This window comes from Apium graveolens, chromosome 9, assembly GCF_009905375.1.
Source record: "Apium graveolens cultivar Ventura chromosome 9, ASM990537v1, whole genome shotgun sequence".
In the NCBI taxonomy this organism is placed as follows: Eukaryota; Viridiplantae; Streptophyta; class Magnoliopsida; order Apiales; family Apiaceae; genus Apium; species Apium graveolens.
Window position 1 is genome coordinate 21,918,883 of NC_133655.1, and position 15,410 is coordinate 21,934,292.

General features: G+C 33.2%; 1 protein-coding gene, 1 long non-coding RNA gene and 2 other non-coding genes across 4 annotated transcripts; 2 read left to right on the forward strand and 2 right to left on the reverse strand.

The window, feature by feature from the left end:
- Positions 1-344: 344 nt before the first annotated feature.
- Positions 345-796, reverse strand: LOC141684086 (uncharacterized). The gene is made up of 3 exons (XR_012560540.1): positions 779-796; positions 605-680; positions 345-374 (listed from the first exon to the last, which is right to left on the reverse strand). It is a non-coding gene; the product is annotated as an uncharacterized LOC141684086 (long non-coding RNA).
- An 8,939-nt stretch (positions 797-9,735) lies between these two features.
- LOC141688260 (small nucleolar RNA snoR1) lies at positions 9,736-9,825 on the forward strand. The gene has a single exon (XR_012561716.1). It is a non-coding gene; the product is annotated as a small nucleolar RNA snoR1 (small nucleolar RNA).
- An 87-nt stretch (positions 9,826-9,912) lies between these two features.
- LOC141688266 (small nucleolar RNA snoR77) lies at positions 9,913-10,055 on the forward strand. The gene has a single exon (XR_012561722.1). It is a non-coding gene; the product is annotated as a small nucleolar RNA snoR77 (small nucleolar RNA).
- A 1,415-nt stretch (positions 10,056-11,470) lies between these two features.
- LOC141684858 (cinnamoyl-CoA reductase-like SNL6) lies at positions 11,471-15,145 on the reverse strand. Its single transcript, XM_074489993.1, has 5 exons — positions 14,833-15,145; positions 12,942-13,123; positions 12,378-12,572; positions 12,054-12,207; positions 11,471-11,941 (listed from the first exon to the last, which is right to left on the reverse strand). The coding sequence occupies exons 1-5, from the start codon at positions 15,086-15,088 to the stop codon at positions 11,640-11,642; spliced, it is 1,089 nt and encodes a 362-aa protein (XP_074346094.1). The 5' UTR covers positions 15,089-15,145; the 3' UTR covers positions 11,471-11,639.
- Between the last annotated feature and the right edge of the window lie 265 nt (positions 15,146-15,410).

Below are 15,410 nucleotides of genomic sequence, written 5' to 3' on the forward strand. Positions count from 1 at the left end.
TGTTTTATTATCTTATATAAGTTTAGCTAGATGACGAGTTTACATAGTGTATGTGGATTTCCTTTCAAACAGAGGCAAAGGTTAAAAATTACCACGATAAATTTAAGCTCAATCAAACCTTCTTACATTCTCATCTGTACATAGTTTACATAGTGTATGATGACTTGCACGGTGGTATTCTATTTTACCGCATATTTTGCTTCTTCAACACATCTTTCATCCTCAATTCTACAACACACAAACCTTCTTACATTCTCATCTGTACATGTTGAGCTGTAAAACTTTCTAAATTAAGGTTGTACGCAGTATTACCTGTTGAATAGGTTCATCATGGTCATTTGAATTGATAAAGTCTGTAACTCCAAAAGCTTTTGCTGCACCGGAAAAATATGATTAAACCATGAGATCTTGTTTATATACATTATTCTGCAAACAATGTCTTAACTGCATTTTACAGAATCTATTAATAAAAATAACTTTTACACTTTGGGATTGGTAAACAGTTCGTAAACCTTAGAAGCATAATTTTTGTAGACTAAATTATTTGTTGGACAATATATTTATTTTTGAGCATGTAGGATATATGGAGTAACAGATATGTTACCTTTGACGCTCTTCTCAGAATTAGTTTCCACACCAACTATGCGAGATGCTCCCCTTATTTTAGCTCCTTGGGCCACCTTCTCAGAAAATATAGTTGAACTATTGGTAAGGCTTCAAAATTTAGCTTACTCTAGACAAGCAAAGAAGAATAAGTAGCACAAATCCCTGTACTTACAGAAAGGCCCAAAGTTCCCAGACCAAAGATTACAATTGTTATCATCTACCATGTTTAGCAATTGGACACAAGTAACAGTGTAAGACAACATTCCAAAGAAGATATTAAAATGAAATACTGTAATTTTAAATCTTCAAAGAACCTGGTCTGAATGAAGTTTTAGAACAGGTTCACTACACAACAATCCATTAACAAAAATATACAGTAAATTGAATCTAAAGAGCTTCGTAACATAATACTTCACCATACAAGGAACTAAAACAACCACAAAAAAAGAAGAAACATATACAAGAACCGAGTAAATTGTTCAATATACATTTCGACACCCCAAATACAAAAACAACAAAAAACCCACATTAAAAAAACAACCGAGAACCAAAATCAAGCAACCCATTTCACAAAAATACAAAAACAAATCACAAAAATATACCACAAATCTTGAGGGTGCTTCAAGTTCCAACAAATTAGGCTATTGCATAAACACATCTTTAGATTGAAGACAAAGTTGTCTAACTCCAGACTCAGATTGCACTTGCTTCCCTGGCTTGTTTCTAATTTCAATGACACATAATAATTTATGCTTATTATGTGTCATTGAAATCGATTGAACTATTTTAGATCTAGGGTTTCAATATCAGAGAGAAAAGTTTGGATGTAAAAGAAGGAAGGAGGTTTGTGTAATTTGATTATATGTGGGTGTGTGTCATCTGAGAGAGAGAGACTTGTAAAGAAAGAAAATTTGGGGGAGGGGATAAAAGAAATCTGGTGGAGGAATTGTTTTATTGCAAATGGAACTGTCAGTGTATGTTTTTAGAAGGAGCCGAGACATCGGTTTTATTTAAAACTAATGTCTGAAACTCCCTTTAACATCATTTTTTAATGAACCAATGTTAAAAATACTTTTAACATCGGTTATTATTAACAGCGATGTATATGAGGTGATGTCTATTGATCAGTTTCTTGTACTGTACTCGAGTATTATCATAACCTAGCAGCTCTCAAGAATATTATTTTTCTTGAGAATATTGTGTAACAATTACCAAAAACTAATTGTTGGAGGTTGTTCCTTATTATGAGGGTTTAAATTTTCATGTTTGGATTTAAGACATTTTCTTAGTGTAATCCATAAAGAAATTGAGTTGAAGTTAGTAACTTGAAATGGGTTGTGCAGGTTTATCCCACATTGATGTTGTAAAGAGAGGTTGTGTGCTTTATAAAGTACTATGAGCAAGAGTACTATATAACTACTAAGGCATGTGGTTGTGCATAGTGGTAGTGTGAGCCTCGCGCGCACGCGGTGTCGCCTTTCCTGGCCACGCCACGTCATGACTCGAGTCGGTTTGGGTCGAAGGGCGCTTTGGTAGAATGTCTCACTGGGAGAGTAATTTTACTAGTATTTTAATTAAAGTATTTTATGACTTGTATATTATTTTATATAAATATTAAGTCAATATTTAACTATAACATGGGATATCAGTATTTGATGAAGGGTTGGAATAAATACTGATATGGATATCAACATTTGTTGATCAGAGTTTAACAAACTCTCATATGGCTGTTAAATGCTGATATGCATGCGATCAATATTTTTTTTTAAATACTGATATTTCTGTATATTAGTTTTGGCTGATGGCTGACTAAATGCTGGTATAATGATCAAACTCTAAACTATGATATGTGCTGCTACATTTCTGATTCTGAGAAATATTCTATTAAATGCAATTTAAGTCAGAATATTTACTTTAATTAATGACATATCCTTCGTTATATTTTGGCTTGTATTATATTAATACAAGGTTAACATTTGAGACAGGGGTACTGAACAAACGAGACTTATTTTGTGAAAACCCTAACTGTTACTTCTCTCTCTTTAGTCCTACATACCTACAGTGTCAGTGTATAGGTTTTCTGTATGAACTGATGTACATGTCATTTTTAAGAAACATGTGATTATGGACACATTGCTCTGTGATGTTTGATCTTGGAAGTGATATTGTTGCAACCCAACACAATGTAAGTGGGGCAATAATCTCTTTAAGAACTGATTAGTCTTCTCGAGGGTTAGGCGACTCCGATGTTGATTACTCTTTCAGAATTTGTTAAAGCTTCTATTAGAGATAAGTGATTCTCTCATTTCTTTGTCAATTCAATCTCTAGTTACATCTTGTTTTGTCTTCGTATTTTATTTCGTTATATGTTGCTTGCATGTTTTTGTTAATACCCGATAATACAAATATACCATTGTGGCGTGTAGTTAAATATTCCCAACAACCTAGATTTACATAATACAAATGAAGAACGGAATACAACTTATCAATGACAACCTGAGAAAATTAATGAAAGAGGGAAGATGTAAATGTGAGTTCTAAATACTTTTATTACTCGGTTAAATTAATACACATACACACACACATATATATATATATATATGTATATATGTATATATATATATATGTATATATATATCCCATAAATTATTTAAAATCCATTGTTGTGCAAGACATGCCTCTACATAACAAGACTAAGTCACTTCAAAACCCTAAAATTTAGTTGTATGATAATCTTCTTGTATTTTGTAATTGTATTTATTGAGTCTATAAAAGTGTTAAGGAGATTAGACTAGAGGATTTTTATATGAACAACCATCAAACTAAGGAATAAACTCTGGAAGAAGATTAAGCATGATCAAGCCTCATAGAGAAGTGTAGAAGCTTGGAATTGAATAATATTGTGGGAAAAATGTTCAAAGTCATATATTGACAAGTCACAGATCAAGATGTACATAGATTTCTATCAAGAAGTCGGAATAACTTGTAGAGAAGTCACTCTACTTGCAGAGATGTCATTATACTTGTAGATGAGTCATTCCACTTGTAGAGATGTCATTCTACTTGTAGAGAAGTCAAAAATGCATGTAGAGAAGTGGAGATGTCGACAAGTCAAATTTGCATGATGAGAAGTGGAGATGTCGACAAGTCAAAACTGCATGTAGAGAAGTGGAGATATTGACAAGTCAAAACTACATGTAGAGAAGTGGAGATGTCGATAATTCAAAACTGTATGTGGAGAAGAGGAGATATTGACAAGCTAAACTATATATAGAGAACTAGGGATATCGATAAGCCAGTCTACATATCAACATGAGACATCTCTACACAGTAAAGAAGATCTCGATAACAGCTCAAATTTACAGAATATAACCAACTTGAAGATTTAAGATTGTCAGTCAACAAACTATTTTATCACTAAACAGAAAGTCTATAAATATAGATTGAAGAATGCAAGATCAAGGGTCAAGATGAACTTGACAAAGGAGGGTTACAGACCTAGTAGATTCTACACATATATATTGCACTAGAAATAAAAACAGACAAATGAGCTTTAGAAATTGTGTTAGTCTATTTTAGTGCAAGTTCTGTAAACTATGTATGTTGATCTATAAAACATGTCACGAGTCCTTTGTTTAGAACAAAAAATAGATCTAGAAATCTTGTATTCTCTTAAGAGAAGTAGCTGAGTTCTTATTTTTTTAAGAACACAGATTTGTAGCACAGCTAATTTGATTTAATATAAATCAAGTGGGTTTTGATAATTACTTGTATTGTTTATATTGAGTTATTTATCACTACAAATTCATAACTAGTTATTTAGTTCTATAGCCTAAACACAATCTGATTTTCAAGATAGTAGAAATCAATAAAATCAAGAAAACACATTTACCCCCTGTGGTATTGGAGCAAAATCTGAAAGTAAACAGATTAGATCTTGGAAGTATGAGTGCACAGAAACTTAGCAGTATCAAGATTTTTGTCTTTGACAAAGTGAACTGCACTATGTGGAAGAAGAAAATAATATTGTCCATCAGGATGGCTCGTTCGCTATATCTTGAAATTCTTAAGCATAGACCATTCATTCCTATGGCGGGGATACCTAAAACAACTAAAGATGATATGGTCATTCCTAGTCACTTTGGTCCTAAAGATCCATCTACATACACTGAACCAGAAAAGAAGAAAGTTTCACTTGACAGCAGTCTGCAACTTATTTTGATTGAATCTCTTGATAATGTTATATACAACAACATTATCAACTGTGAGTGAGCAAAGCAGATCTGGGGAAAGATAGAGATTTTGTGCGAAGGTACTGAGGAAGTGAGGTCAAACCAAAGAAGAATTCAGGTCTCACAATATGAGGGTTTCATTGCAAAGCCTAAAGAAGGCATTACTAAGGTTTTTGAAAGGTTCAATAAATTGATAAATGACTTGCAGCTGTATGACATATTCTATGAAGCTGAGGAAGTCAACTTAAAATTCTTGCTCACTCTTCTGGACTATTTAGAATAAAAGATCTCTGCAATAAGAGAAGGAAGAGATCTAGGGAGAATAAGTTTGGATGTTTTATATGGTATCATTAAAATCTATGAGCTAGAGATGATGCAGAAAAGATCATTAAAGCTGAGTCAAGAACATGTTGTGGATGTGTCAAGTGTCTTGATAGCTAATAACAAGAAAATTACTGAAGATGAAACTGAATCTCAAACTCAAGTTATACAACCTGTTGAGCAGAAGAACAAAGAACCAAAAAAGCAAGTCATTCCGGAGTTAGAAAAGGATGAGTACTACACTCTTGATGTGTTGGATGAAATGGACCAGTCTATGGCCTACCTGGCAAGGAAGTTCTCTAACATAAGAGTCAAGAAGCCCATATATTTTAAGGGTAAAGGTCAAACATCCTAAACAATAATTGTAAGGGAAAGACTCAGACAAATGCAACTGGCAAAGGTGGCTATATATCAGGATCTATGGACAGGTCTAAGATTAGATGCTACAACTGTGATGAACTTGGTCACTTTGCCATAGAATGCAGAAAGCCAAAAAAGGTTAAGAAAGACAAGGCATATTTGGAGCTTGAAGCTAAGTATGAAGCATTTTTAAAGAAGCAACAAGGAAAAGCTTATATTGCTGAGGGAAAAAGTTGAAATGACACAGATGATGAGGATGACAGTGAAGAATATGGAAATTATGCTCTCATGTCCTTGGGGGAAGGATGTTAGATACAACTGATGATATCAATATTTAGCTATCAGAGTTTTCCAATCACCATTTGATACCAGAGTTTGACAAAGATGATGTCATCAACATTTAACCGTCGGTATTTGCTGATCAGTATTTGTCATCGGTGTTTGTTCATATCAGTATATGTCAAGTTGTAAATCAAGAGATATCAAAGGAGGATATATCTGCAGAGATATGTCGGTGTAGGACTTTACTTATTGTACCAATTAGTAGATGGATATGTATCGAGGATGTAAATTCAGCAGCATTATCTAAACGAATTGATTTTATAGGATGGTCAGGGAATTGGGCTGGTAACTTTATTATTTGGGCAAGCAGTTTGGCAAAAGCTAAATTTCGGCTAGAAAGTAGACATACATGAGACCATCTGGTTGATACATCAATTAAAACCATGAAATATCTAAACGGACCTGAAGATGAATGAATGGGACCACAAATGTCACCTTGGATCCGTTCTAAGAACTCGGGGGATTCGGTTTGAAGTTTAATAGGAGATGGTCGAAAAATTAATTTTCCTAGAGAACAAGCTGAACAAGGAAGTTCATCTTGTGGTATGATCTTATGGTGTCTAAGAGGATGTCCCGTAGAATTTCCTATAATACGATGCATCATAGAGAATCCTGGATGACCAAGTCTATCATGCCACAGAATAAGGGATTTTGGATCAACGATTTTGGGAATAGTGATACTGTGAGTCTCAATGACCTTTATTTTTGTGGTATACAACCCATAAGACATTGATGGTAATTTCTCCAAGATTTTCTTATAGCCTGAGGTAGATGAAGTGATTTAGAGATATTCTTTTCCAGCCTCACTAGTAGTTTCCACGTGAAAATCATTAAGACGAATATCCTTAAAACTTAAGAAGTTCCTAGTTGACTTACTAGGGAATAGGGCATTTGGTATATGAACCTGTGTTTCATTTGGTAGAGAAAATTAACTTTCCCAAAACCTTCGATTATATTAGACGTACCCGAAATTGTCCATACTTATGAGTTGGTTTTAGTTGACTGAGAAAAAAAATACGTTTGGTTTTGTAGAATTGTATGAGTAGTTGCGAAGTCAGCAATATATATATCTCCCATAATTGTGTTGTGTACATATATATAAGTGAAAAAAATGACTTTATTAAGATAAACAAAGTACAAAAAAAAACTATAACGTAGAACAAGAACATAAAACAAGTACATGGAAGTAGATGCATCACATGACATAATGCATATGAAAAAGAGTCATCTAGGCCATAGTAGATATTAACACCATTTTCTAGTTCATTTGTGGTCTTAATCATCGGTTCATCATTATAGCTAGCCAAGTTTGTTTCCATCATTTCTCCATTCTTCTTTTTAGATGACTCGTAAAGTTCTACAAGATGTTCGGGTGTATGATAAGTACAAGTCCAATGCCCATGAGCCCCACATCTAAAGCAGATATTTCCAGTATCCCCTTCTAGTGGTGCCTTCCTTTTATTTGGCATCTCATTCTACCACTTCTGGTGGCCAGAGTTGTTGTTGTATCCATCACGCTGCCACTTTAGGTGACCAGAGTTATACTGATTACGAAACCGACCACGAAAATTTCGGTGTCCACGATTCCGTCTGTAATCTCGTCCTCCTCTATGCCCTTTCCCACGTCCATTCTTCCGGAATGACGTGTTATGTACTTAGGTAACTGGGTAGAGCCTGTGGGACGTATCTAATGATTTTTCAATAACAACTCGTTGTTCTTTTCAGCTACAAGAAGGAGAGATATCAACTCACTATATTTTTGAAAGTTGTGCTCCCGATATTGTTGCGCCAGAATCATAATGTTGGGATGAAAGGTTGAGAGCGTCTTTTCAATCATGTCAGTATCAGTAATATTCTCACCACACAAGGTCAGTTTTGAGCTAATTTTGAATAAGGCAGAATTATACTCAGCAACAGATTTGAAATCTTGTAACCTTATGTTAAGCCAGTCATACCGGGCATGAGGTAGATGAACAAGTTTTTGGTGATCAAATCTATCTTTGAGATTATTCCAAAGGGTGAGTGGGTTTTTGACGGTTAAGTATTCAGATTTTAAATTTTTCATGAATTTGATGCCTAAGAAAAATGATAGCCTTGGCATTTTGATCAACGCTTAGAGTTTTTCCCCATTCTATGGTATCTTTTAACCCGTTAGCATTAAGGTGTAATTCAGCATCGACTATCCAAGATAGAAATTATCTCCAGATACATCCAAGGCAACAAACTCTAATTTTACAAGATTCGCCATTCTGAATAGATTTTAAACAAGATATAATATGTCACACAATATTTAAACAGGCAAGTTGAAAGAATAACTTTATACAAAAGTTACGACGGCATAGCCGGCCATAAAACTTTTGATTATTACTTGACGGCACCGCCATTTTTATAGTAGTATTACTTAACGGTAGATCCATCTTTATAGTATTACTTGACGGCATAGCCATCTTTATAGATTTCAATCAGTAACATAAATAAATATGTAACAATAATTAGAATAAAATGAGTAAAAGAAATCGTAACTCTTTCATGAAATAGTTTTAGTTGATATAAACTCGTGGGTCAGAATAAGTCGTACCTCTTTCGAGAATCAAGTTTCAGTTGGCGGAGACTCGTGCTGATAACGTGATATAAATAAACTATGAACTATAAAGTAAGAAAGAAAGAAAGAAAGAAAGAAAGAAAGAAAGAAAAAGAAAGATCTCAAAAGTATTATTACTTCTTCTGTGATTCTTCAAGTACAAATGACTAGGTAAAACTTCTATTTATAGTAGACTTTTATCAACTATACTAAGAAAATTTAATAGAGGTTAACAAAATATTGATTTTCGTGACAAGCTTTCAATATTAAATTAAGTCTTTCTTGATAAGTATCGCGCGTCTTCCTTAGTAAGTATCGCGAGTCTTCCTTAGAGCATCTCCAACTACATAGAACTCTTAACTAAAAATCATTAATACATACTATAAATAAAAAATATAGAGATCATGTTAAAAAAATCATCTTCAATGGTACATTACTCTTGTTTATAAATATATACAACCTCTTGATATTGACTATATTTGTTGAACCACTATAGACCTGTAAGAAATCTGTAAAAAAAAATTAATCATTTATTACTATATTGAAGTAATATATTTAATTTATAAGAACATAAAATTTTAATAACATACTATTTTTAAAATATAGTTAATCAATGTAGTCAATACCATCGAAATACAATGTTTTACAGGTTCAACAAATTTTACATATTGTTCAACGGGTCCAATTTAGCCAATATTGACTAATACAATTGGAAATGTTGTTAGTAAGATTTGACAATCATTATCATAACAGTAATATTAAATTTTTTTATTTTTGAATTGTAATCTCTTGGATCATTTTAATATAAATTTCCTCTTTCTTATATTTTATCCACAATTCTTGAAACAACTTGATTTGTATGAAAGCTATCTGGGAATTCGTTGGGAACAAAATAGAGGATTTTCAAAAATATTCGCACTTTATAAATCTAGGTTTAAGAACAGCAAAAGTAAAAACACCTGATCAACAATCAATTCAATTTATTAAAAAAAACAATCAATTCGATTTCAGAAGTAAATTATAATGTGTTTAATAATGGGCCTGGGCCTATACAGACAAGCTGGGAATTAGTAATTTGCAAATCAAGCCCATTCAAAAGGCTATATATTGTTGGATTGAACACGATGTTTAACACCAACAAAAACACATCATTCTCTGTCTCAGTAAAACCCTAATTTAGGGTTCAGCCGCTTCTCCTCTTTTGCAATTTACTCTTTCTCTCTCTCTCTATCCAATTGAGCCTATTCTTATTATATATAAATTAGTATTTTGATTTGTGTGTATATAGTTGTGGGCAAAGATGATTGATGCTATATTTCTGACACCTCTTGTATGAGAAAAGCCTTTGCTTTTCCTTGAGCACATTTAGCAACACTCTGAGCCATACTTTTTATTTGATTTTTGGTGATTTATTTAATTATTTTTTAATGTTGATGTATATATGAATTACACGGATGCGAGTGGAAATTCAGGCAGCCTCTTTTACTAAAGAAAAAAGAATAGAAAAGAAGGTGTTTATCTGCTCGTAAATTATACCAAAACAGCTTTTGCTCTTCAGATTTGCTGAGATTTTTATTAATCTTTGAAGCTGGTCTAGTAAGCATTAGTACATTTTTCCTTATATTTTTATATTTTTATGTGACACTTTATCTTATTTTATCTAAACCGGAAAGATTACCATTTTGAATTGTTGTAAATCAGGTCATTTTTATTTGTTACTATTTAAATTGTTTAACTGTATTAGCATAGTTATTGTAGTTCTGATATTTCAGTATTAAGCTAGCGATCTCAAAGAAACTAATGATTAGTCGGTGTTTTGGTTTATTTTTGTGTAAAACGTGTAGATACTAGATAAAGACGGATTTGTAATGTGGGTTAGATGATTTAAACAACGGTTAAAGCCTAAATTGCAGGCATAATTGTTTAAGTGGTTTTGTTGCTTGACATTGGGAAATATTGTCAGCTACGGAACCAATGATGTGCTGGTTTTGTTTTGCTTCGGTTTGTTTTGTAGTTACTCCCTCCGTCCCAAAAAACCTAAAAACGTTTTCTATTTATTTTGGACACGTTTGTCAATATACATTTTTATTGTTAATATCTTTAAATTTGTATTAGTATTAAATATAAAAATTTCACTGTATTAAAGGACTGATAATTATGAATCCAACGAGATCATTCATGACTGTTTGATATTATAAATTAGACGTAAATTAGTAGTCAATAGCTTACCGTAAACAGTACCGAAAGTCAAAAGAGACAACGTTTAACGGGAAGGAAGGAGTAATAATTTCTCATGCTGGTGAAACTGAAGGTCTTGATTTGAATAATAATGATTGTTAAACTTATTATTATAAGCCTTGAATAACCAAAATGTGACAGAAGACTCACGAAATGGATTCAGGCAAACTAAGATTAGCTAAAACACCAACTGTAACTTGTGATGAAACAATTCTGTAACCAAATGAATTTGGGCGACCTCATTGGCAAAAATTATAACAAATAAATCTCTGTACCATAACTAAAAAATTCTTTTAGCCCTGTTTGAAAGCTAATTTTTTTTCTGGCAAAAAAATAGTTTTTTGAATGGAACTATAGTTTTGACCAAATTAAACATTTAATAGCATTGTATGGTAATTACTGAATTGAATAGCTTTTTGTTTTAAAAAGTTTTTTTTAAAAAAAAATATTTGAAAGAGGATTTTCAAATAGATAATAGAAAGAGTTGAGCACATACTTATTTGTAAGGTTATATAATAAGTCATATTTACCAAAAAAAATAAATAATACAAAGAGTTAGATGAAACCATTATTTATCCAGCTTTTAGCAGTTTCTCGAATATATAAAATATAGTTGGACACTGACTTTTTCATGTGCCTCTTGAATAATTAGTCATTCCTTCGGAATTTTTATAAGCGAATGAATGAAGTGATAGCGAGATAAACTACTTGTATATTATTTTTAAGATGCAAATTTTAAATTGAAAATAAGTAAAAATTATGTTTATCATCTTTTTAAAAATCCGGAACATAATTATGAATAAAAATAAAATTATTTTACTTGTCTTTCACTAGCCTATAACAGACATCCCCTCCCGTACAAGTACCGCAAGAGATTTTATTTTTTTAGTAAATTACATGAGAATGATCTCTAAAATATGAGCAACCGACCTCTTGTAATTGCACAAAAAAATATCGTTCTAAAAGATCTTCTTACAATTTCTAACTCTTGACATCAACCTAGAAAGTTTTAAATTTGAGAGTTCAAGCTGTGTAGGAGCATTGCCAGATGTATTTTCAGTTTCAGATATCACATTTATGTGTATCCCTGTCTCCTGAGCCAGCGTCTCCGCCTCTTCCTCGTTCTTGATCACTTGGTCGAAGCAGATATACCTTCCGGACGCTGTCCTGTTCAATTCCTCAAACACACATACATGCGCCTCCGCTAATCTATTTACATCAACAGTTGCCAACAGTCCTCTTTCATACATTTCTTGAGCACCTGTACATACAATTCCGTCATCGTTTGCCCGAATATCAATGTACTGATGTTGCTGGTTGTGGCCACTACAACATATGTTGCATGGAAAGAAGTTGATGACGGAAAAAGTTACCTTTTAAATAAGCAATCGTTGATGTTGTATTTCTGTTAAAGAATTCAGAACCTTTAATAAGGCCTGGGCAGATTGTGGCCAGCTTAAGTCCCCTCTCCTCGGCTACTCTCCAGGCAGCCTTTTCTGCCCTCAGCTTGCCCAAAGCATACCAAAGCTGCAATTTTAGAAACAAGCAAGCTTAAGAATGCAAGTCTGAAGAGTGTCGATAATACCCATCTTCCGGTGTGTTGATAGACTTGAAAACTCTTAGAATGCAAGAATTCAAGATATACTAAAAGAAAGTCACAATGCTTAGGTACACTGTTTAGAGATCGAGAGAAATACCTTTCTCTCTATACAAAGGGATTCATCACTCCAGCAAATATGATTAATCACAGGAGATACATTGTCGAGTGAGTAATCTTTCCATGTACAAGCCAAAAGTGAAGACGTAAGCACGCAATGTCTTATTGAAGGTGTTGCTGCACATGCCTCGATTACATTCTGTGCTGCCTTCACCTCTAAATCAGCCATAAATTTCTAACCAAAAAACAAGAAAAAAATTTAGAAAACCTTCTACATTACTTGCTATCTTGTCCTGTCTAAATCATGTCCTAGCATGTACATCATTTGATTCTTGAAGATATACACCGTTCTTCCTATAGTATTTTAAACTATGATTGCCAGAGGGATCCTTCAATTCGGCAAAAGTATAGTTGTTAATTTTGATATAACCACTCTTTTATGCACATGTGTTAAGATTGTCAGCTACATGCTAATAGTGTTAAAAACGTTCCAAATTATGGGTGTGAAAGAAAATGCAACAAACATAACAACTGCACCTCCAAAGAATATTTTGAAAAGGCAGTTATTGGCAAAACTAATGAACTGAATGAATACGAGACTTACAGAATAGCCAGAAAGCCCAGCAGGATCAATAAAAGCTGAAGTGTGGAAAACTCCGCAGCAACCACTAAATACGTCAGATAAACTCTCAGCTTCATATAGTTTGGCCATGACAATTCCAATCCTGTTATTCGTTCCCCTCATCTCTCCAGATGTTTCCATCTCCCTTAGATTCTCTACATCATCTACATGAAGAAATAAACTTCAATGACTGCGTTGATTTATATTGTGGATGGGGAAAATAAATAAATAAATACCCAAAAGATTCAATTACATTCCTACATATATAAGATATCCAGCCTACTATCTAATCTATGGCCAAAGCTAGTTATTTGCACTCTTTCATCAGCAAATCTACCACAGAATGCATTTTTAAAAACAAAAATGAACAAAATATACCACCAATAGCAGTGGAATACAAAATACTCTACTTTAGCGGTTTTGCATTTTAGTATTTGTTTTTAGTCTTAATGTTTGCCTTTCGATCAGTAGTGACGTTATCTGCCACAAATTATGGGCCTAACCCAACTATTGGTTATCGATATGATTACATAGACAAAATCCGTAAATGACACGAAATGAATATGTTAACCCCGAATTGACACTTTCACATAGACGAATATGACTGAAAACCTGAATATTACCACTGTAGTTTAGATACTTGTTAAAATGAAACAGGATGCTTTACACTATCCAGAGTATTAAGATTCTGCCTACCAAGTACAAGAAATGAAGAAAATGATTACGTATCTGATTAGCATTGCCTTTAAAGAGGTATAAGTTACTAAGATATGCCAAACGCTAATTAAGGTTAATCAGATACAAGCCTTTCCTTAATAACTACATAATAAGTACCCAGATAGTTACATCTTAATTTTTTTATCAGGCTAGTTACATCTTACTGAAAAGATGACAGAAAGTGATACCTGAATGAACAATTAAATAGTTTTTATCTTTTATACATTGTCGTCTAAACTAGGGGTGATCAAGATGCGGGCGGTGCGAATATGCGTCTAAGATAGGACATCGATGCACAAAAACTACATCCTTGTGTATTGTCCTCAATTTCCTTTGTTTCGAATAATTTCAATCCTCTGTTAAAGAAAAGAAGGGATATCCACTAAAGCTAAAACCTCAGATCAAGTTAACACTATCCTTCCTAAATTTCATCGAAGCAAGGTAAAGTGCAAACAAGAGAAGTTTATTTAAACTTCCTTTTGTTTTATAAAAACAAGTATGAACAGAAAGATAAAAGTTAGTAAATTAAGAGCCCTCATTCCTCTTATTTCCCAATGCGACACCGCCCGAAACTGGACGCTGTTATTACTTTACAAGTACAGAGAAGGACTAACACAGATGCAATGAACTTTAAAGAATCAAAATTATTTTCCACGAGTTCAAATAATTGTTGAATATCTTTAGTTGTAAAATGACGATTCTCGTGTTATTTCCACAACTGGAATATAATTGTTTCGATTTTTTTAGTCATAAATTGACAATTCTCACATTATTTCCACAGGTTGAAAAAATTGTTCAAATTCTTTAGTCATCACATGACACCCAAAACTGAAATACAAACATGTGGCACACAGTTTCGGAAATTTTACTCTTCACCATATCAATTCACGTAACAAAACAAAAAAGATAATGGACTTTGGTTTAAAAAAAATTAAGTAGCGGAAAATTCTTTCTTTCTTTTTTAAACCACACGGCTGGGGACCTTGAGATGATAAATCATAAAGTCTCGGTCTCAACTGGCTGAATTAACGATATTAATGGACTACTCAAACTAATGTTAATCCCAATATTTTGCCATTAAAAATTACAGTTCATATTAAATCCTGATTCGACCCGCAACAACCTATGAATTTACAATGTAAGCAAAGGATATTACCTTGATTATCAACGATAATACGAACGTTATATCCACGGATTAATAGCTGGTTGACAATAGCAATTCCCAGGTAAGATACGCCGCTGGTAACGCACACCACCTTATCCTGCACCACATCGTCGTCAACGTTCATGACATGATTTTTTCCGGTGTCTTGCTCTTCTTTACTTTTACAAGCTCCGGCGCAAGAAACAAGAAGTCGCCGGAAACTTTCAATTTCCGATTGGCGATGTTCATCGGTTCGGACAATACCCATTTTCCGACAAAGTGTATTTAAATGAGTGAAATTCAACGAGCTCAAACAAGAGGCAACACTTATTTATAGCAGTATGTACTTTGTAGTTGCGTGATATTAAGGGTCTGTTTGGCAACCACTAAATAAGCCGCTTATTGGCTTATAAGCCCGTAAGTACTTATCGATGAGTGTTTGTCGACCCAACTTATAAGTTGTATTTATAACTTATAAGCTGATAAGTTGAATGTTAGTAATGACGTATTTTTTCTCAATTTATTATGGTTTTTTAATTTTTTATTAATTTTAGTTTTCAAATTTATGTTTTTAAATGTTAAGTTAATTT

What these genes read in the sequence shown, in the direction of transcription:
- LOC141684858 (XM_074489993.1), bottom strand. Translation starts at nt 15,088, where the DNA reads ATGGGTATTGTCCGAACCGATGAACATCGCCAATCGGAAATTGAAAGT. An exon ending in CTGGGCTTTCTGGCTATTCT is followed by an intron (nt 12,573 to 12,941) that starts GTAAGTCTCGTA and finishes TTTTTTGGTTAG; the next exon opens with AAATTTATGGCTGATTTAGA. An exon ending in AACGATTGCTTATTTAAAAG is followed by an intron (nt 11,942 to 12,053) that starts GTAACTTTTTCC and finishes TTGTATGTACAG; the next exon opens with GTGCTCAAGAAATGTATGAA.